The sequence below is a fragment of the Nyctibius grandis genome, chromosome 7, assembly GCF_013368605.1.
Source record: "Nyctibius grandis isolate bNycGra1 chromosome 7, bNycGra1.pri, whole genome shotgun sequence".
Taxonomy (NCBI): Eukaryota; Metazoa; Chordata; class Aves; order Nyctibiiformes; family Nyctibiidae; genus Nyctibius; species Nyctibius grandis.
In genome coordinates this window covers 59,343,758-59,365,242 of record NC_090664.1, presented here as the reverse complement: position 1 = coordinate 59,365,242, position 21,485 = coordinate 59,343,758, and the positions used below count along the sequence as shown (strand labels likewise).

At 63.4% G+C, this 21,485-nt stretch overlaps 1 protein-coding gene across 1 annotated transcript; it reads left to right on the top strand.

Moving 5' to 3' along the window:
* Positions 1-257: 257 nt before the first annotated feature.
* LOC137666055 (zinc finger protein 850-like) lies at positions 258-21,359 on the top strand. The gene is made up of 12 exons (XM_068405635.1): positions 258-319; positions 480-878; positions 1,511-1,637; positions 3,346-3,459; positions 3,746-3,856; positions 6,001-6,910; positions 12,166-12,730; positions 13,544-13,936; positions 15,009-15,135; positions 15,967-16,080; positions 16,806-17,060; positions 19,097-21,359. The coding sequence occupies exons 1-12, from the start codon at positions 296-298 to the stop codon at positions 20,188-20,190; spliced, it is 4,233 nt and encodes a 1,410-aa protein (XP_068261736.1). The 5' UTR covers positions 258-295; the 3' UTR covers positions 20,191-21,359.
* The last annotated feature ends 126 nt before the right edge of the window (positions 21,360-21,485 follow it).

Here is a 21,485-nt window from a genome sequence, read left to right as displayed (position 1 = left end):
CCATTGGGCCGCCGCGCGGATTGGCTGAGCCGCCGTCCAATCAGCGCGGGGCCCGGGGATGCGGCAACGGCTGCCTCGGCGCGGTCCCTCCCGCTGCTACGCGGTCCTCCCGCCGCCAGGGGCCGCCGCGGCGCCGCCCGCCGCTGCCGCCGCCGCTCCCAGCGTGCGCCGCGCTCTCGGCATGGCCGCTCTGCCCCGCCGCTGCTGAGGAGGCGCCGGGCCCGCGCCGCCGCCGCCCGCTCCGCCCCGCCGCCGCCCCCCGCCGCCGCCGCCGCCCGCCGCGCCCCGCAGGGCCATGGCCGACTGGGCCCCCGCTCAGGTAAGCGCTGCCGCCGGCCCCCCCCCCCGCCCCACCGGCCGCCATCCCCCCGGGCCTGGCCGCGTCTCCCGGGCCCGAGGGCTCTGGGCGCCGGTGCGGGCCCGTCCCGTCCCGCCGTTCACCCCGCGGACCGCACCGCCTTGTCTTGTACCCCCCGCAGGAGCTGGAGTGGGAGATGGAGTCGCAGGAGCTGGCGCTGGAGCAGCCGCTGGCCGGCCCCGAGCAGAGCCCCGGTGAGGAGGCCGAGCTCCCGGCCGCCGAGATCTCCCTGACGCTGGTGGCCGAGATCCAGGCCGTGGACAGGAAGGTGGACGCGCAGGCCGCCCAGCTGATGAACCTCGAGGGGAGGATGAGGATGGCGGAAACCAAGCTGATCGGCTGCGAGAAGACGGCGGTGGAGTTCGGGAACCAGCTGGAGAGCAAATGGACGGCGCTGGGCACCCTCATCCAGGAGTACGGGCAGCTGCAGAAGCGCCTGGAGAACATGGAGAACCTGCTGAAGAACAGGAACTTCTGGATCCTGCGGCTGCCCCCGGGGGCGAAGGGAGAGGTCCCCAAGGTAACGGTCCTCTGCTCTTTGAAACCGGGTTGTCCCGCACATACTCTGCGCTCGCAGCCCTGTTTCAGGACAGCTGCGGTGACACAGCTTCCCTGCACCCGTGGCTTTCCTTTAGCACTCAGTGAGAAGCACCAGCACAGCTCCCTTTGTGTTAATTACGCACCGCTCGTTATGGACGTGTGATCCTCGCCAAAACGCGTTGGCCGCTGTGTGCGGGGTCACAGGCTCCTCGGTGTGACTGGAGCGGTGTCTGAGCCGTGCAGAACTGCGTGGCTCAGCCCCACGTGCCTGGCGGGTTTGGTAGCATCCCCAGTTCCCCTTCAGAGGCAATTGCAGCAGAACCAGGTGAAAAATGAAGTGGGAAAAGAGTCTGTGTTGGGTGCTGAGTATGAGACGTCGCCCGCAGCACGAGGAGGCTGAGGGGGGGGAAGGTGCAGGCAGGTGACGAGGGAAAACCCCATCGTGTCCCTTGTGGGCAGGGGTGAAGCTGCCCGAGTGACGCAGTGGGAAGGAGTGGGCGTTGCTGCGTGGAACTGTCCCGTGCGGTGCTTGAGGGGTTTAAATGAGAAAATGTCCCCGGGTGTTTCCTTCAAGAGGCAAAACGTCTGAGCGTAGGCTGCTTCTAATTGCAGGTCCCTGTGGCGTTCAACGATGCTTCGTTTAACTTCTCTGAGGAGGAGTGGAAGAGCCTGAACGAGTGGCAGAAGGAGCTTTACAGGCACATCATGAAAGGCAACTACGAGGCCGTCATCTCGATGGGTAAAGACAAGCTGGGGTTTGCCCTGAGCCTTCTGGTGCAGCCGCTTTTCCCGGGGCCTGGTGGAGGAAGCACCGCCGAGCCTGGCAGGATCGGGGAGGGTGGGTGACGTGCTGGTCTGGGAGCGCCTTGTGCCGGCTTCCAGCAGCAGCCCTGGAGGTTAGGTCAGTCCTGAGCGGTTCAGTTTAGCCATGGATGGATGTCACGAGCAGCGCTGCAGTGACCGCCTCTCCCTGACGGTGTCTGTGGCCGGTAGGAGCTGAGTGAGCACCTGGGTCGTGAGGAGGAGGAGGGGGAGCGAGAGGACCCTCAAGCCAAGTAAAGATGGGGAAGAGGGGAGTTTCTTTGTCACGCAAAGGTCCACAGATCCACTGCGCTGGGTGCGTCAGCCCGCTGGCCACTTAGGGCAGTTCCTGGCAGCAGAGGGGTGCCCTGCCTCCGCGCTTCCTTCCAGCCCTTTCTGTCCTTCCAGCTGCAGAGCCTTTTGTGAGGGGGGAGAGCGAGGCTGCCTGCTGCCTTGGTGCTCTGACCCCAGCCTCCTCCTCTTGCGCAAGCCCTTGTATCTGCTCCTGTATCTCCTGAGCTGGGGAGAGGCATCAGACGAGGGCGAGCTCTGCCTCCTGCTTTCCCCTCCAGCGGCTCAGGGCAGCATGTTCATGGCCAAACAAACACTCTCTGCCTGCTCCGTCCAGTCCCGGCTGCGGGGACTCCCTCTGGGGGACACGTTGCCATCCCGAGCGCCTACGTGTGTCCTGAGAGGTGACCTTGGCTGGCGTCTGCGTGCAGTGGGTGGGAGCACAGACACAGTCCCTGGTAGACAGGCGTGTCCTCCCTGTGCTGAGGCCACTGGTGTGCAGGCTCGCTGCCATCCAGCTCGAGGTGATCCAGGCCTTTTGGCTTTTTTTTTTCCCCCTTTTTCCTTTATTTTTTTGGACAGGGTCCCTGTGTGCAAGGGCAAAAGGCAAAGGATAAATACTACCCCCCGTTCTCCTCTTTAAAAACCAATCCTGCATCCTACGCTAGAGGCGCAGGAACGTGGTGGTCCTGCTGATGGGGATCTGTGGGTCTGAGCCTGGAGCTTAGAAAAATGTATCTGTGCTTCATCTGAAGGTTTCCTTTGAGGTGTAGGGGTTTGGCCCTCGTAGAAGGCAAATGGATCCACCAGAGCCGTGGTGGAAACGAATCCCCAGAGCTCACACTTGTTTGGAAATGAGGTTTTCCGCTCTCCGCCCTGGGAGAGGTCGTGATTGTCCCCTCTCCCCCACCCAAATCCACAAGCAGCCTGTGACTCGGACGAGTAGGATGGAGCAGTCCTGGCTGGAGGGAACCGCAGGGGCAGGGCACTTCCCCTGCTGCCGCTGGCCGACAGCTCTGGCGCTGTCCCCGAGCTGAAGTCCCCATTGTAATGGCTCCGCGGACCTTAGCAGAGAGGAGACGAAGGCTGGAGGTAAGCACAGATGCATTTTCTTATTCTCCTCCTCACGCTACAGGCTGAGGCTCCTCACCTGAGCAGAGTGTGCTCCTGCAGTCCGCTCACGGTCCCAGGGCCCAGACAAGGTGAGCGGTGCAGATGTGTGAGAGCGTCTTAAGCCTCTCTTTCCGTTACCCGTCATCCCCGGCAGCGAAGGAAGGTCGGTGGGCAAAGGTTTGAGAGTCTCTCTCTCCCGTGAGGGCCAAGGAAACGTTCTGATCCTCTTTTGTCACACGCAGATGCTGCCATTTCGAAGCCTGACCTCCTGTCACGCATTGAGCAGGGAGAGGATCCCAACGCGGAGGATCCGGATGACTCTGAGGGAGGAGAAACCCCTACAGACCCCAGCACCGGTGAGCCATGAAGGTTCCTGGGGCTCTGTGGGGAGGTGAAAAGCAGACACGTGGCTGCCACCGCCTGCCTGTGCTCTTCCACTTGCTGCTGCCGTTGAGTTTTGCCAGCTCTGTCCTTGGGGACGGGGGTGACTTGGCTTTCCCAGTCGGCTCTTCCCCGGACTGGCTGGGGAAGGAGGTGAAGAGCGAGGAGGGGGTGTCCCCCCCATGGCCATCTCTCCTGAAATCCTCTGTAAAGCAGCTGGGAGAGGTGAGTGTAAACTGTTGTTCTTTCTCCTGTGCACAGAGTTTTCCTTTCCTGGTCCTGATGACTACTCGTGGAGTAAATACGAAGAGACTCTGCCTGAAAGCCACGAGGGCTCTGAAGAAGAGGAGAGCATGGAGGTCCCTGGTACATGTGAGTTAGGAGCGCAGAGCTTCGCCGGGCGCTGCGCAGAGGGGGAGGCAGGGGTGGGCTCAGGCTTTTGGCACTTGCTGGGGATGGCCCGGGGTGAGATCCTGCCTTCGCCAAGGCCTCTGGCCAGGCTTGCCTCGAGGGTCAGCACGGGAGCTGGGCGAAGCCAGGGCAGATGGACAGCACCCTGCAGACGGAGCTGTGGCACGCGGGCAGCAGCTGCGGGGTGCGGGTCGCCTGGACGGTGTCGCATCCCTCGGCGAGGTGCCGTGTTTGGTGAGCCCTGAAGCAGAGGTGAGCAGGAGCATGCGTAGCTTCGATGGTGTTAGCCACAAAGTTCTTAAAAGTCTTTTCCACGAATACATAAAGCAATATTTTTCACAGCTTTCTCTGTCAGCCCGATGTGAGGCATCTTGTGGCGCAGCAGAAGGCGTGTCCTTGTCACCGCCCCGTCGCTCTGAAGCGTGGGGACACGGGAGCCGCTGTGGGAAGCATCCCTTGTTAGGATGTGACTTTGGCTTCCTGGCCTCGTTCTTAGAAGCAGCTCAGCTCTCCTGGCTGATGCTTCTCCAGAGTTTCAGCCTGACGCAGACAGAGTGGCCCGTTCCCAAGCCGCACGTTTGGGTATCTGGCCCAGTGACAAGCAGATGAGGAGCCCTGTGACAGGGAGTGCTGGGTGATCTTCACTGGGCACAGCTTTACCTTCCTGTGCTCTGCAGAGCCCTGTGGTTTCTCAGCCCTCTTCTCCACATCCCCAGGTCCTCTGGGCTCTTCTCAGGGTCCTTGGCCATTGCTTTGAGCTACACTTTTTACCACAGGACACCCTCCAGGCCCAGGCACTGCACGAGCCCAGAAGGAAAAGAGTTTTTATTCCCCTTCCCTCAATTTTTTTTTGCATTTATCCTAAACCACATGTTCTTAAAGACCCGTTCTGCTTCACCTCCTGCTGAGGAACCTGCTTGTTCCCTCTGGCTAGATATATGTAGAGAGCTCCTCATTGTGCTGTCTGAGCTTTCCCAAGAAGTCTTTATCAATGATCTGGATGAGGTAATTGAGTGCACCCTCAGGCAGTTCGCAGACAACACCAAGCTGGGCGGGAGAGTTGATGTGCTGGAGGGTAGGAGGCTCTGCAGAGGGGTCTGGACAGGCTGGATCCATGGGCCGAGGCCACTGTGTGAGGGGCAACAAGGTCAAGTGTCGGGTCCTGCCCTTGGGGCACAACAACCCCCCGCACCGCTACAGGCTGGGGGAGAGGGGCTGGAAAGTGCCTGGGGAAAAAGGACCTGGGGGTGTTGGTTGATGGCGGCTGAACATGAGCCAGCAGTGTGCCCAGGTGGCCACGAAGGCCACCAGCATCCTGGCTTGTGTCAGCACTAGTGTGGCCAGCAGGACCAGGGCAGGGATCATCCCCCTGTGCTCGGCACTGGGGAGGCCGCACCTCGAATCCTGGGTGCAGTTTTGGGCCCCTCACGACAAGAAAGACCTTGAGGTGCTGGAGCGAGTCCAGAGAAGGGCAACGGGGCTGGGGAAGGGTCTGGAGCACAAGTGTGATGGGGAGCGGCTGAGGGAGCTGGCGGGGTTTAGCCTGGAGAAAAGGAGGCTGAGGGGAGACCTTCTCGCTCTCTACAACTGCCTGAAAGGAGGGTGTAGCGAGGGGGGGTCGGTCTCTTCTCCCAGGTCACAAGCGATGGGACGAGAGGAACCGGCCTCAAGTTGTGCCAGGGGAGGTTTAGATTGGAGATCAGGGACAATTTCTTCATGGAAAGGGTTGTCAAGCGCTGGCACAGGCTGCCCAGGGCAGTGGTGGAGTCCCCATCCGTGGGGGGATTTAAAAGCCGTGTAGATGTGGTGCTGAGGGCCGTGGGTTAGTGGTGGCCTTGGCAGTGCTGGGTTAAGGGTTGGACTCGATGATCTTAAAGGTCCTTCCCAACCAAAACGGTTCTGGGATTCTAAGTCAAAACCCTTTGGCTTGCTTTGTATTCCAGTACTGCTTCGGTACCTCCCAGACGGGACTTGCAACCCTGTGGTGCCAGGTACTGTCTGGAGGGTGCAAAGCAGAGGCCACCTCTGCCCCGAGAGAATTGCGGTGTAAATAACGAGCCAGTTCTTGTCTCAAAGAAATGACCTGAATGTCTCTGCTCTGCCAGATGAACAGCAGTGTGATGAGGAAGGTTCCGAAAGCCTTGAGCTCCCTGGGTCATTGACAGGAAAGTGGGAAGAGGTTTTCTCGAGCCCGGAGGAGGAGATGAAGGGAAGCAGCACGAGCCAGAGCGGATCGACCCCACAGCAGAGAACGGGCAACGGGCTGAGGCGTTCCTCTCGCCGCGGGAGAGAGTTGGCCAAGAAGGACGTTCCTGAGGACGTGGCCGCAGAGGAGGGGCCGTACATCTGCTGCGAGTGCGGGCAGAGCTTCCTGGACAAGCAGCTCTTCGCCACCCACCAGAAAGCGCACGCCAGCGAGGAAGCCTGCACTTCCCTGGAGCACGGCGAAAGCTTCAGGCAGAAATCCAAAGCGAGCCCCACGAAAGGCCAAGGGCCCTCCCGCTCCAGACCGTCCAAGCGCCCCGACGGGGAGAAGAGCTCTGGTTTCAAGTACGGCTTTGTCAGGCACCAGGTGAACAACATGGTGGAGAGACCCTACACCTGCTCCCAGTGCAAGGAGAGCTTCAGCCTGGAGGTCAGCCTCATCCTGCACCAGAAGCTCCACGCGGGGAAGGGCGACGGGCCGCTGACGTGCACCTACTGCGGGAAGGACTTCCGAGACCTCTCCAAAGCCATCCGCCACCAGCGCATCCACACCGGGGAGAGGCCGTACCAGTGCACCGAGTGTGGCAAGAGCTTCATCCGGCGGGACCACCTGCTCAAGCACTGGCGGGTCCACACCGGCGAGACCCCCTACCAGTGCCCCGTCTGCGGCAAGCACTTCCGCTACAAAGAGTCTCTGAATTGCCACCAGAAAATCCACTCCCGCAACCCCCGGCCCATGGAGGATTCGCAGCTCAACCTGGAGTCGGCGACTCAAACGGGCCATTTCTGCGTGAAAAAAGAAACTAAGCAGTAGCTCTAGGGCGGGAAGGGCCCGTGGTTACCGTAACGGTCTGGCAGGTGGACGTGCAGCGTGATGGGAGGTGAACTTGTATCGCAGCTAATCCATGTGGTCGTGCTACAAAGCCCGCTTAGCCCAAGCATCAAAGGAATTCCTCTTAAAAAAACTCTCATCAGACGCCCCTCGGCACCTCCTCGACCCCACGGGGGTTCCGTGGGACTTGTCCTAGTTGTCCCCTACGCAGGCCTGGATGTTGCCTGTAGAGAAGAATCCCGAGCGATTCTCCGGGGCCCGTGTTTAGCCGGTGTTTCCCCACCTATCTTTGTGCATATTCAGGAGTGAACAAGCTTTCGCTTGCTTTTTATTCCCCGCTCGTTTTCACCGCGAGGGAGGGGAGGCAGGTGCCCTTCCCAGGCAGCTGGGGCACGACGCGGCGTTCGTGGAAGGCAAAAAGGCGGCGAGGAGAAGAGCGAGGTGAGAAAAAGGAGGTGCAGGAGGAAAGGAGACGGGGCTGAGGACATTGGAGCAGGAGGAGGCGGGCAGGGCGGCGTGTGGAGGCGCGGGCGGGTGACTCCCCCGAGGAGGACACATCTGTGCTCTCGAAGGATGTTGCTGGCACCAGTTGGGCACTGGTTTCCCTCTGGCCCGAGGGTGCTGGTCCCTCGCACCAACTCCTGTCAATGAAGGCGATTTTATTATTATTTTTTAACTGGGTTTGGACTCACACTCAGGTAAGTCAGACGAGTGAAAGCGACTTCTCCTAACCCCTGTAAAGAGCTGTTTGGTTTTTAGTTAATTAGAAGTAGTATATTATTATTATTATTATTATTATTAATTATTATTATTATGATACTACAAGGAAAACGTGTGACACTATATTTCACAGTTGATCTAAAACACTTAAATGTACGAGATAACTGACCGGAGTTCTTCAGGCGTCTGTGTAAATATTGGTTGGCTTCTCGGAGCTCCTCGGTGTTGTTCCTGCCGTGGCTGTAAGTGGTGTCTCTTCCGCGGTGTAATCGTCAGCTGCTGCTTCGTGATCGTGTTTTGTAATTCCTTTTGTAACGTCCGTCAATACAGTGGTTCCGTTCTGAAGCCCGTGTCGGGTCAGTGATCGCAGGCCCCTCGCTGGCCTCTGCGTTTCTGCCTTGCTCGCCCCTCTCCCGCCGCGATGCCCGCAGCACCCTCACCCAGCTCTTATTTAGGAGCGTTTTCCAGAGCTGGTGAACCACACCAAGTCTTTTACTGGCCACACCGAGCATCCAGGGAGCCCGGTCTGGCACACGGGGCTGCTTGGCGCAGCTCTGGGGCTGCTCTCGGTGTCCAGCATTTGGGGTTCGTGTTTTTAAGCTTTTCTCTCTGCTGCCGCTGCGGTTTTATGTGAGAATGACGTCGCAGCACCGGGAGCTGGGCTGTGCCATGCACAAACTGGGCTACGGCGGTGGCTGAGGAGTGGCCGGCCACAGACCTGGGACAGTCCCGTGCCAGGAGAAGCACCGGCGTGTGCGGCTGCTGCCCCGCACCGCGGAGCCGCGACGGCGTGGACGGACCCTCCGGCACCGGCTGCGGCGCACGAGAAGGTCCAGCCGCCAGCACTGGGTTCATCTCTCACCAGAGAGGGTGGCCTGGCTCCGCAGTGGCATCTCGGTGGAGCTGGAGGGACCTTGGCACACGGGGACAGGCTCCCTCGTGCGAGCCGAGCCGAGCCGGGCCACGCTGGCTGTGCATCGCCGCTTCCTCGCTCGCACGTGCCCAAGCTCTTTGTACTGGGGCTGCCAATAAACTGTTCGTGCCCCCCAGGGACCGCAGTGCCAGCCTGGTCCTGGGGACGGGGGGCTGGCGGGGGGCAGCGGGTGCCCCACGGTGTCCCAGGAGAGTCCTGCCCTTCCCCAGCAGCGCCTCGCCCAGCGCTGTGCCCTGTCATCCCCCCCCTGCCTGGCCAAGGGGCTGTGCCCCTCTCTCCTGGGGTGCCTGCAGAGGGGAGGCGGGCACAGCCCCAGACCCCCTTGCCAGAGGCTGGGTCTGGCCCGCCTGGCACCAGCACCCGGGGCTGCTCCTGGGTTTCTGCACCCCAGCTGTCCTTGTGTCCCTTCTGCCACCTCCCTGCTCCCCGCGGTGACCTGCTCTGCAGGGTGGTGGCCACGGCTGCAGCAGACCGGTCCCAAGCCCTGGCTGGCACAAGCTCCCGTTTCCTCCCCATCCCCATGGGGGAGCGGGCACGGGGCAGCCCCCCAGCTCCGGCTCCTCTCTGCCACTGTGCCAGGGTGCCCCGGGGATGCTGCACACAAGTGCTGGGGGGGACGTTCTGCACCTCTGGGAGCTCCCCCCAGCCCAGTGTCCCCCGGGCTTGTCCCTGCGGGAGCCCGGCTGCCCTGGGTGAAGGCAGAGCCAGCGCAGGGGGACGGTCCCCTCTGCCAGCCCTGCCCGCAGAGACCCCCCCGAGCTGTGACAGGGCCCATGGGGTTGTTCTGGGGACCGTATGTGGGATGTGGGCAGGGCAGCCCGTGGGACCTGTCCTGGTGCGGGGACAGGGGTGGTGGTGGGGGTAGAAAATGGGCGACGCAGGGCACGGCTCATGGCAGGGGAACAGCACCGCGCTGGACGGGACATCCAAGCCCTGGGGCACTGACCCTCCCTATCCCAAAGCTGCCCCCAGTGTCCCCTCCCGACAGGGGCTGTGGCTCCCTGGGACCGGACAGGGGGTCCCTGCCTGCTGTGGCTCCCCAGGGTGGGTGGGGACGGGTGTTGTCCCCCCCCAAACCCCCAGCGTGGGTGCTGGTGGGCAGCCCGTGCTCCTCGCCCCGGCACCGCGGCGGTGACGGGACGCGGCCTCGTCCCCTCCCTTTTTCCGCAGTCCAAAGGGTTTCCTGCCCTTCCCCTGTTCGGTGTCACCGACTTCCCCCCATTGTCACCCCATGCCGGGGGTCCCTGAGGTCAGGACCGGGAGCGAGGCCACGTGCCAGGGGGCTGCCGCCACGCAGAGGGCCCTGCCCTGTGGGGCTGCACCGGGCGGGAGGGGACAGGGTGGGACAGGACAGGGCGGATGGGACGGGACAGGGTGGGATGGGACAAAGGTGATGATGGGATGGGATGAGACAGGGGGGATAGGATGACACGGGATGGGACAAGGTGGGATGGGGATGGCATGGGACAGGGGCAATGGGATGGAACAGGATGGGACAGGACAGTGGATAGGATGGGATGGGACAGGACAGGGGTGATGGGATGGGATGACGGGATGGGACAGGGTGGATGAGATGGGACAGGGACGATGGGATTGGATGGGGATCGGATAGGGTGGGTGGGATGGGATGGGACAGGACAGGGGTGATGGGATGGGATGGGATGGGATCGGATGAGATGGGACACGGTGGATGGGATGGGATGAAGAAGGGATGGGATGGAACAGGATGGGATGGGATAGGATGGGACAGGATGGGATGGGATAGGATGGGGTGGATGGGATGACGCGGGATGGGACAGATTGGGATGGGACAGGATGGGATGGGACAGGATTGAACTGGATGAGACGGATGGGATGGGATAGGGCAGGAGGGCATGGATGGGGCGGGATGGGGCAGGATGTGGTGGGGTGGACATGGTGGGACAGGACAGGACACGCCAGGATGGGAGGGGACGGGATGGGACAGCCCGGATGGGAGGGGACGGGAGAGGACGGGACAAGATGGGACAGGGCTGGAAGGGACGGGAGGGGACAGCGGGGGACGGGCCGGGAGGGGCCGGGGGGTCCGTCGGGGCAGCGCGGAGCCCCGGCAGCCCCCGGTGCGCACGGGGGGGGCTGGTCCCGGGCGATGGGGGGGCGGGCTGTCGGTCGCCATGGCGACGCCGCCCTCCGGCCGCCATTTCACGGGCCCGCGGGGCGCGAGGCCGCAGGGCGGGCGGGGGCCGGGGGGGCCGCCAGGGGGCGCCAGCAGCAGCCCCGCCCCCGGCCATGGCGGCGCGCGGCCACCGCCCCCCGCGCCCGACGGGGCGGGTCGGGGCAGCCCCGGCCCCCCCAGTGCCCCCAGTACCCTCCCAGTACCCCCCCCCGTACCCCCCCCACTCCCTGCCAGGACCCCGCGGCTCCCCCGTGTCACACCGGCCTCCCCCCATTTCCCACCCAGTTCCCTCCAGTCTCCCCCACTCGCCCCAGTCAGCCCAGTGCCCTGGGACCCCCCGGTGCCCCGCGTTACCCCCTGTCACCCCCAGTCCTCCCCAGTCACCCCTCAGTCTCCCCATCAGCCCAGTTAAGCCAGAAACAGCCCCAGTTCCCCCCAGTTACCTGCAGCCCCTCTCCAGTTCCCCCCAGTCTCTCCTCAGTCCTTCCTGTCAGCCCAGCTACCCTTGGGGCTGCCCCAGTTACCCCCAGTCCCTTCCCAGTTGCCCCCAGCTCGTTCCCAGCTGCTGCCAGCACCTCCCAGTCACCCCCAGTCCTTCCCCAGTCACCCCTCAGTCTCCCCATCAGCCCAGTTACACCAGGAACAGCCCCAGATCCCTCCAGTTACCTGCAGCCCCTCTCCAGTTCCCCCCAGTCTCTCCCCAGTCCTTCCAGTCACCCCAGCTACCCTTGGGGTTGCCCCAGTTACCCCCAGCCCCTTCCCAGTTGCCCCCAGCTCCTTCGCAGCTGCTGCCAGCACCTCCCCAGTCATCCCCAGTCCTTCCCCAGTCACCCATCAGTCTCCCCATCAGCCCAGTTACGCCAGGAACAGCCCCAGTTCCTCCCAGTTACCTGCAGCCCCTCTCCAGTTCCCCCCAGTCTCTCCCTGGTTCTGTCAGCCCAGTTACCCTTGAGGCTGCCTCAGTTACTCCCAGGCCCTCCCCAGTTATCCCCAGCCCCTTCCCAGTTGCCCCCAGCTCGTTCCCCAGTGACCCTTTTGTCTCCCCATCAGCCCAGTTACGCCAGGAACAGCCCCAGTTCCCCCAGTTACCCCCAGCCCCTTTCCAGTTCCCCCCAGTCATCCCTGACAGCCCAGTTACCCCTGGGGCTGCCCCAGTTACTCCCAGGCCCTCCCCAGTGACCCCCAGCTCCTTCCCAGCTGCTGCCAGCAGCTCCCCAGTTCCCCCCAGTCCTACCCCAGTTCCCCCAGCCCCTCCAGTCACACCCAGTCTCTCCCCAGTTCCCCCCAGTCCCTCCCCAGTTCCCCCAGCCCCTCCAGTCATCCCAGTCCCCCCCAGTTTCCCCCAGTCCCCCCGTTCCTCTCGCAGCCCCGCTCCGCGCGGGGGCCCCACGGGCCCGATCCCGGGGCACCCGCCGCCCCCCCAGGGCCGCCCCGATCCGTTCCCCGCACCGGGGGGGCGGTGGCGGGGCCGGGTCGGGCCGGGCGGTGCCGGCGGCGGGGGGGCGGGGGGGGCCCCGACGGTGCGCGCGGCGGCGGCTGCGCGGTGATGCCGTCGGTGCGGCAGGGGGCGCTGCGGTGGCGAAGGGCGCCCCGCTCCGCCCCGCCCGGAGCGGCCCCCGGCGCGGCCCGCGCGCGGCGGCGGCGGCCCGGCCGCCCCCTGCCGGCTCGGCGGGGCAGCGGCGGGGCCGGAGCGCCCAGCGCGGAGCGGCGGAGCCGGGACCCGGAGCCGCGCACGGTCTCTCGCCGCCGCGCCCCCTCCCTCCCGCTCCAGTCTCCCCGGTCGGGCCGGGCCGGGCCGCGCCCCGCCCCGCCGCGCCTCCCCGCCGCGCCCCCGCCCCGCCGCCGCCCCGCCGAGCTGCCCCGGGCCCAGCCCGATGCCCGGCGGCGGGCGGAGGTGAAGGAGCGAGCGGGCGCTGGATCCTCCCGGCCGCGGCCCCCGGGGCCCCGGGCAGGGAACAAAGGGCCATGGCCGAGGGGGCTCCCGCTCAGGTAAGGGCGCCCGCCGCCCCCCGCCCGCCCTCCGCCGGTCGCGGCCCGGCCCAACGCCGCTCGCCCGGCGCCCGCGGGCCGCACGTCGGGGCGGGCCGCGCCGTCGGGGCCGCGGCGGGAGGCGGCGGGGCGGGCGGCGGGGGCTGGCGACCGGCGGGGGCTGTCAGCCAGCGGGGCCGCGGCCGCCCCCCCGGGGGGACGGGCAGGGCCGGGCCGGGCCGGCGGCGGCGCGGGCAGCCCCGGGGGGGCGGCGGGGCCGCGCCGGGCCGGGCCGGGCCTCCGCGGCCGGCGGCGCCCGAGCTGCCGTCGGGGGCCGGGCCTGCCCGTCGCGCTGCCCCCCCGTTCCGCCCCGGCGGCCGGGCCCTGCGGCTCGGGGAGCGTCCCCCCCGCCCCCGCCCGGTGACAGAGCCGCCGCCCCCCGGTGACAGGCCGCCCCCCCCCTTCTCATAGCCCGGTCCCCATGGCGACGGGGCGTCCTTGCCCTGACAGCCCCGCCAGCCCCCTGGGGTGTCCCCTCACCGTGCCCATGGCAACGGGGCTCAGCTGTCCCCTGTACCCGCCCCCCCCCCAAGTGTCACCTCCCGTACCCGCGATGTCAAGTCGCCCCCCCCCCGCCGCGGCGGGTCCTGCCCGTCCCGTGGGACCCGCACGGCGGCAGCGCCGTAAGCAGCTTAGCGGGGTCAGCGCCCTGCGGGGACACGGGGACGTCCCCTCTGCCCTGGGAGCGCTGGGCTCTGCGGCAGCCCCCCCACGGGGTTCCTGTCACCCTGGGGTGTCCCCCCCGCCGTGACCCCCGCACCCCTCTGCCCGCAGGCGCCCGAGCCGGTGCTGCAGCCGCGCTGCCCCTCGCCCCTCCGGCCACCGGCCGGCCCTGAGCGCACCTCGGAGCGGGAGACGCAGACGGCCGAGCTGTCGCTGACGGTGGTGGCGGCCGTGCAGGCGGTGGAGAGGAAGGTGGACTCGCACTCCACCCGCCTGCTCGACCTGGAGGGTCGCACGGGGATGGCGGAGAAGAAGCTCATCGACTGCGAGAAGACGGCGGCGGAGCTGGGGAACCAGCTGGAGAGCAAGTGCGCGGCGCTGGGCACCCTCATCCAGGAGTACGGGCTGCTCCAGCGGCGCCTGGAGAACATGGAGAACCTGCTGAAGAACAGGAACTTCTGGATCCTGCGGCTGCCCCCGGGCAGGAAGGGGGAAGTCCCCAAGGTAACGGTGTCCTGGGGTGCCCGGGTCTGCACCCAAAGTGTTCATGGACAGTGGGGAGAGGTGGTGGGTGAGCGGGGACAGCCCTGGCACAGGTGAGCCCCTCCCACCCGGACCTGGCCAGAGCAGAGCTGTCCCTCGCAGCTTCCCGGCGTCTCCCCCGTTAGGACCCACGTGTGGTGGGAGATGGACCCGAGGGGAACGTCCCCCACACTCAGGCTGGAGGTTTCAGTTCTGCTTCACCACGCTGCGCAGCTCGGGAGCGATTTACTTTTATTTTCTTTTACCACCATTAGAGAGAAACTTTGCAGATTTGGTGCTCGTTTTTTTTCCCCACCATTTCTCTTGCCACCTTGGTGCTGCGGTGAGGGCCTCCCTGGCTGGGGAAGGAGCAAGCAGGAGCTGCTGCTGCGGGGAACGGGAACCTCTGGGATTTGGGGGAAGGCAGACGAGCTCCCTCTACTCGCAGTTGGGCTTAGCCGAGCATCGGAGCCCACCGACAGCGTTCGGTTCCTACTGCATCACTAAACCAAAGTTTGTAGGTGGGACACGGCGAAGTGAATGTCACTGGAGAGAGCGGAGGGTGTGGAAAGGGGGGTTCACACCCCAGCACCCCGTTAGCGCAGTCGGGAGCAGAAGCTGAGCACACTCTTTCCCACTGTAGAGTTTTTCCCTCGAGTTCTGGGGTAATTGAATCTGGGTTTTCACGTCAGCTCATCAATAGAGATGAGGCCCAGCCTTAACGCCCGAGTTTTATCTCCTTTGCGCTCCCCCCACGTGGGCACAAGCCTGGTCACCTCTGCAGAGTCATCCCTGCCGCTGCAGGGACTCAGAGGAGGTCGGTGTTGATTGGGGAAATCATGGTCTGGGTTCATCACCGGGAGCTGTTTGGCCGAGACCTTTAATCTCGTAGAAATATGTGTCCGGGAGTTGTTTTAAATATAAAAACCGACTCGTGGATGGCCGTGAAGTAGCTGAAGCGTGGCCGTATCTGAGCGGGAGTGAGCTGCTTGTGCCGCCAGCCCGAGATAACACCGGAGGCGGCTGCCTGAACCCGTGCTGCTTGTGGTTGCAGGTGCCGGTGACGTTTGACGACGTGTCCGTCTATTTCAACGACAAGGAGTGGGAGAAGCTGGAGGAGTGGCAGAAGGAGCTGTACAAGAACGTGATGAAGGGGAACTATGAGTCGCTGATCTCCCTGGGTAAATATGGGGTGTCCTCGCCCTGGCCAGGGTGGGTTCTCCAGGGCTCCTGGCTGCCCACAGGCTTGGGCATCTTCTGAGGCCTCCTCAGAGATCCCCTTGGATCTTCTTGAGACCCAAACGTCCCATGTTAAATGGAGACTTGAAAACGCAGGAGGATGTTTCTGGTCTTACCCTGTTGCTTCTGGTGTTGCGTGAGGCTGGGTAAGGGCGCCCCGCCAGCACCGCCCTGGTTTGTTCCCAGCTCGGGGCCAGGTGCTGTCGCAGTGGGGTGGGGGCTACCTGGAGCCCTCCTGAGGTCCCTTCCAGCCAGAGTTACTTGGTGGAAACCCAGCACCTTCCCCGTGGCTGTTGGAAGGGCTTCCCTTCATCTTTGGGGTCAGCAGCAGGTACCAGCCCACGCACCCCTTTAGAGGAAACTTTTGCAGAGTGAAAAGTTGTCTGGTGGGGTCTTGGCTATGCTCCTTTGGGGCATTTCCTACCGAAGCTGCAGGAGAAATCCCGGCTCTGCTGGGGCCAGAGGGGAAATGCTTTTGGCTTCAGGAGAGACAGGAATTTGCCTGAGAAGTTCTAAAACCCTGCCAGAAAAATGTACGGGTTGGGTTTCTTCTCAAAGGTAGTTCCTCTATCTCAGCTCCTGCCTCCGTGAAGCTCTTGTGCCCATCGAGGGAGCTTGGCCTGCCTGCAGCACCAGGCTTTTCTGCCTGCAGACCCTTTATGGCTGTTCCTGAGTGTCTTCACGTGTCCCCCCGGGCGCTGGGGAGAGGTGGAAGCCGGTATTAGGATTCCCTGTGCAGTAACCCCTCGCTCCATCCCTCTGTCTCTCCACAGACTATGCAATTTCCAAACCTGGTGTTCTGTCTCAGATCGAGCAAGGAGAGGAATCGCGGGCCAGGAACGAGCAGGATTTGGAGGAGAGTGAGATCATTACCGATGCCACCGCAGGTGAGCACGAGGGGAGCTGTAGGTTGCATTCCAAGAGCTGCTCACCCCGAGGCCGAAGCGGGTGTTGCTGAGAGCTGTGCCCCAGGAGGGTGTCGGGAGGAGCCTTGCAGGTTTGGCTGATTAGAGATGTCCAGGTACGGCTCAACATACAAACCAGGACAAGTGGAGCCTGGAGAGCTGGGCACTCAGAGCCGTCAGCGAGGGAAACATCTGCAACCAGAGCAGGTCCTCAAGGAGCGGGTGTGCCTGGCAAGACAGGAGAACTTTCTGTTAGGAAACTTTCTGAATGAGAACTTTCTCATTAGAAAAACCCCAAAAATCCTCTCCACCCTCTCTAGTTGTGTGGCTGGTGCCTGGGTTTATCCCTGGAGCATCCCCCCGGGGCAGGGAACCTGCTCCCAACCTGCACCCACCCAGGGTGCTGAGGGGTTTCTCCAAGGGCAGGGCCGGGCTGGGAGCGGGGCACCAGGGACCCCGAGTCTCGGAGCGACTCCTGCTCTGAGATAAGGGGGACTGAGAAGGAGATAAGGAGGGGTCCTACGAGAGATGGTGTCAGCTCTGCTGCTGGGCTGTGGATATGGGGTCACTCCGACCCCCCCGCCCATGCCCCTGCTCAGGAGGATGATGAAGTTAAATGGAGGCCACGGGGAAGAGAAAAATCATCAGCGGTTCCTTTGTCCTGGCTGCCGGGAATGACGGCGGGCGGGAATCTCTCTTTGCTGCAGCTGGTATAAGGGTTGTGATCAAAACGGAGGAGCTCCTTCCTGAAGACAGCCCCGAAAACCCTGAGCTGCACGGGATGTCGGGGCAGTCGGAGGGGAGCTTCCAGAGTCCGGACGAAGAGGCAGCCTGCGAGAGCCCCTACGGCTCCGTCTCCCCTCCGAGGGACCTCCCGGGAACCAGCCTGGGGGACTCGTCCGAATACGTGTCTGACTTCAACGAGATCCAGAGAGTCATCGTTCACCACGGGAGCTGCCCAGGTGAGACGCTCGGCACGTGGCTCCACAGCACGTGGCACATTGCGGGGGGCTGGAGGCCCAGGAGGGGCTGTGGTGGGTCAGGCAAAGGTGGGGAAAGGGTTGGACAAATTTCCTTCCAGTGCCTAAAGGGGCTACAGGAAAGCTGGAGAGGGGCTTTTGCCAAGGGCATGGAGTGACAGGACGAGGGGGAACGGTTTTAAACTGACAGAGGGGAGATTGAGATGAGATCTGAGGAAGAAATTCTTTGCTGTGAGGGTGGTGAGACCCTGGCCCAGGTTGCTCAGAGAAGCTGTGGCTGCCCCCTCCCTGGCAGTGTTCAAGGCCAGGTTGGATGGGGCTGGGAGCAACCTGGTCTGGTGGAAGGTGTCCCTGCCCGTGGCAGGGAGGTGAAACTGGATGATCTTTAAGGTCCCTTCCAACCCAACCCAGTCTGTGATTCTATGAAAAGAGAAGGGTTAAATCACCCCAGAACCGGCACCAGAAGGAAAGTTTGTGGCTGCAGCAGCCTCAAGAGCAGCTGCTGTCAGACCCCAGGCTGGGAGGAGGAGGCAGCACACAGAGAGGACATCAGAGCGTGGTCTCTGCGGGCACCTGACCTGCTCCAGAGCGGAGCAAGCAGTGGCTCAGTCCTCCATAGGTGGGAAAAGCCCTTGTTACACACGGAGAACAAGGGAAGCCGTGTCCTGGGCAGCGTTTCATGAGAGCCCCAGTGAGCCCCCACTGCCAAAATCCCACCGTTGCAGAGGGCAGGACGTCGGTCGAGGCCTCCTGCCCTGGTGTTAGGCGTGCGGAGGAATGGAGTAAGCTGCTCAGAGGAACGGTGTAAGCTGCTCAGGTGTTTACACACCAGGCTCTGCTGGAGGAACGTGCGGTGTCCTGCACATCGACCAGCGTGGGGGTCGCTCGGGGCAGGCCCGGAGGATGGGGAGGAGGGTGGCCAGAGGTCTGTGGTGTGCGAGCTCCCGGGAGGGAAGAGGAAGGGTGAGGTTATTTAGTGGAGACGTGAGAAGATGGCACCAGGCGCTTCAAGTGTAAAAGTCCACCGGTTGGGCAGCAGATAAGGGCCAGGTCCTACAGACGTGCTTGGAGGGTGAGAGATGGGAAAGCGGGGAGGTGGGCTGTTGGGGACGGCGGGTTCCCTGCGTTCTGATGGCTTTGCGATGGTGTGACGCAAACCAGGAAAGATAGAGTTGGGCTCTTGAGGTCCTCCTCAACTCGGTCTTGTGGATCGTGTGGTCTCCTCACGGTTTACTAAAGGAATCCAGCCAAGCCACCAGTGGCTTTGATACATCCCTCTCCCGTCGGCTGCCTCTTCTAGGGAAAGCGTGGCTGCTCTTCCTAGAAAGGTACATAGGCCTGGCTCAAAGTCCAGCGCAGGGTGACGTGCGAGGGATCCACCGCGGGCCTTTCCTCGGGGCACGCTGCCCGCGTGTGCCCTCGATCAGGCTGGTCTCGCCAAACAAAAACACCAGGGCACTTCCAGTGTCACAAGGGGGGAGCCTGACGTGGGCTGTCCATCCCATCTGGGAAGGAGGGGGTCTCACCCTGCGCCCCATCACGGGGAGGCCAAAGGAAGGGGGTGGTCCCAGGCTGGGCACGACATCTCAGGAGCGGAGCTGGAGCCCGGCACTGTTCCCTTGAGCTGGGTGTGGGGAGCGTTGTTGTAGCCCAGCGAAACAGCAGCAGATGGAGCTGCTCCGACATCGCTCGGCTGCCCGAGTCCTCGCAAACCGATGAGGCTTTTATCCCCCCATCTCGTAGCATCGTGAAACTGCGAAACCTTTTGGCAGGCAGGTCTCACCGCACCCTCCGAAGGAGCCTGTCCCAGAGGCAATTTGTCCGTCCTAGGATGTGCCCTGTCCCTGGGCGCAGGGCTCCGGGCTGGAGCCGGCTCGTGTCCGGGTCGTCAGGCAGAGCAGGCGGGTGCAAACAGCTGCAGAAGCCCGTGCAGATGTTTCTGTAGCAGCCCCCAGGTGCATCAAAGGCCACCCCGTCGCACCCGATGACCCTAACGCTGTTCGGGTTTTCCCCCGCAGAGGACGGGATCGTGATCAAGACGGAGGAGGAGGAGGAGGAGGACGACCCCGACACCCTGGAGCCGTGCGCCATGTTCTCGGGCAGGACCGAGCCGCCGGCGTTCCCCAGCCACGAGGCCGGGCTGGGCTGCGAGGCGCAGTGCAGCTCCAAAACGCAGCCCAGGAGCCTGGCGGCCGCCCGCGTGAGGAAACCCTCGCCCTGCGAGAGGGACTCCGGGGAGATGAAGCCGGCCATCGCCCAGCAGCGGAACCGGACGAGGGAGAGACCCTACATCTGCCCCGAGTGCGGGAAGAGCTTCATGCTCAAGATCAACTTCATGATCCACCAGCGCAACCACCTCAAGGAAGGGCCCTACGAGTGCCACGACTGCGACCTCAGCTTCCGCAACAAGCAGCAGTTCCTGCTGCACCAGCGCAGCCACACGCGCCGGGGCGTGGGGGTCCCCCGGCGCCCCGAGCACGGCCTCAAGCCCCAGCCGCGGCCCCCGCCCCCGGGGAAGCCCTACAAGTGCTCCGAGTGCGAGAGCAGCTTCAGCCACAAGTCGAGCCTCAGCAAACACCAGATCACCCACGTCGGGGAGCGGCCCTTCACCTGCGGCGAGTGCCGGAGGAGCTTCCGCCTGCAGATCAGCCTCATCATGCACCAGAGGATCCACGCCGGCAAGAACGAGATGGCCTTCCTCTGCCCCCAGTGCGGGAAGAACTTCACCCGGCCCTCCCACCTCCTGCGGCACCAGCGGACTCACACCGGCGAGCGGCCCTACCAGTGCAGCCAGTGCGAGAAGACCTTCAGCGAGAAGTCCAAGCTCACCAACCATTACCGCATCCACACCCGGGAGCGCCCGCACGCCTGCGCCGTCTGCGGGAAGGGTTTCATCCGCAAGCACCACCTCCTGGAGCACCAGCGCATCCACACGGGCGAGCGGCCCTACCACTGCACCGAGTGCGGCAAGAACTTCACCCAGAAGCATCACCTCCTGGAGCACCAGCGGGCGCACACCGGCGAGCGGCCCTACCCCTGCACCGAGTGCACCAAGTGCTTCCGCTACAAGCAGTCCCTCAAGTACCACCTGAGGACGCACATGGGAGAGTGAGGGGCTGCCGACGGCTTCCTCTCCCTCCCCTCCCTCCCTCCCTCCAGCCTTCCTCCTCCTCTTCCTCCTCCGCTCATCTCTCCCACCCTCCCTCCATCTCCCCTCATCCCCCCCCCAACCCCGGCTCAGGGCACGGACATCAAGGAAGCTTTGTGTGGTAGCGCCGCTGGTCTGGTGGAGACGGCTAGGCTGATTGGAAATAAATTAATTAATTAAAGCGAGCAACGCGCGCCAAAAGATTATATCTATATAAAATTAACAGAAGCAGCTGATTTAGGGGGAATCCTCACCATCAGATTCAAACAAACCAACAACAAAAGAAACCTGTACAGGGTGGTTTGCCGGAGTAGGACTCTTTAACTGCTTTTGAAATCTACTGTTTGGTTTTTTAATAAATGTGGAAGAACTTTTTATTTGATAAGCAAACTTAGGATCGCCAAGATTTTTTTTTTTTTTTTTTTTAAATGCTCTGTAGGCTGATTCTGGCACAGTCGCTTTTCTCCAAGGAGCTCTGCAGAGGCGCTGCCTCGTCCCAGCTTTGCGGGCTGGACGCGACAGCCGCTCAGCAGCGCGTGGTGACAAGGAGCTCCCGACCAGGGGGAGGTGAGTAATAAATAGATCCAGACGACGACGACGACGACGACGTTCTCCGTGTGTGTCTAGATTTGAAGGGCTGATAGGTGCCTGCCCGGCTCTCGGGGCTGTGATGCGCTCATGAATTATACAATAGAATAAAATACTAGTTGCAGTAAAAGAACCTTGTTGTGGTAGGACCCCATCAGCAAGGCTCCTCCAAACACTCATTTCTAGCGCTTAATCCTCCCGCGGCGGCAGATGCCTCCTGGGTGCCCGGCCCTCCCACCGCCACGAGAGCCACACCGAAGGCATCGCTGGCCGGCGCGGTCTGTAGGCGCGGGTCGTGCCGCGGGGTGCTGTGGGGTCACGATGTACCTGTGCACAAGACCTTGACGTGTTGAACTGCTCTTCTCTCTCTGAAACGCGCTGCGGCGAGTGGGCTGCCCTCGCCGGTAGCATCGACCGGGCGCTCCCCAGCGGCGGGAGCAGCAGGACTCCTGCCCCACATGGAGGAGCGGGTCCTGGGCTGGCGCCGAGAAAAGCCCCAGCCAGCTCGGGGCTGCCCGTGGGAGACCTCCTGGGTGCCTGCTGCCGGGGTCCCTTGCCACGTGGCTGTGGCTGTAGTCGTGGTGGGTGGGACGTGGGTCAGTCTTGCTGTTGGTTTGAGCTCCCATCTCCAGCGGCTCAGTTCTCCACGGTCCTGGCTCGTCCTCGTCGCA

Coding starts and splice junctions, on each gene's coding strand:
- LOC137666055 (XM_068405635.1), top strand. CDS start 296: ATGGCCGACTGGGCCCCCGCTCAG. Junction 12,731..13,543: donor CCGAGGGGGCTCCCGCTCAG/GTAAGGGCGCCC, acceptor CTCTGCCCGCAG/GCGCCCGAGCCGGTGCTGCA. Junction 17,061..19,096: donor TCACCACGGGAGCTGCCCAG/GTGAGACGCTCG, acceptor TTTCCCCCGCAG/AGGACGGGATCGTGATCAAG.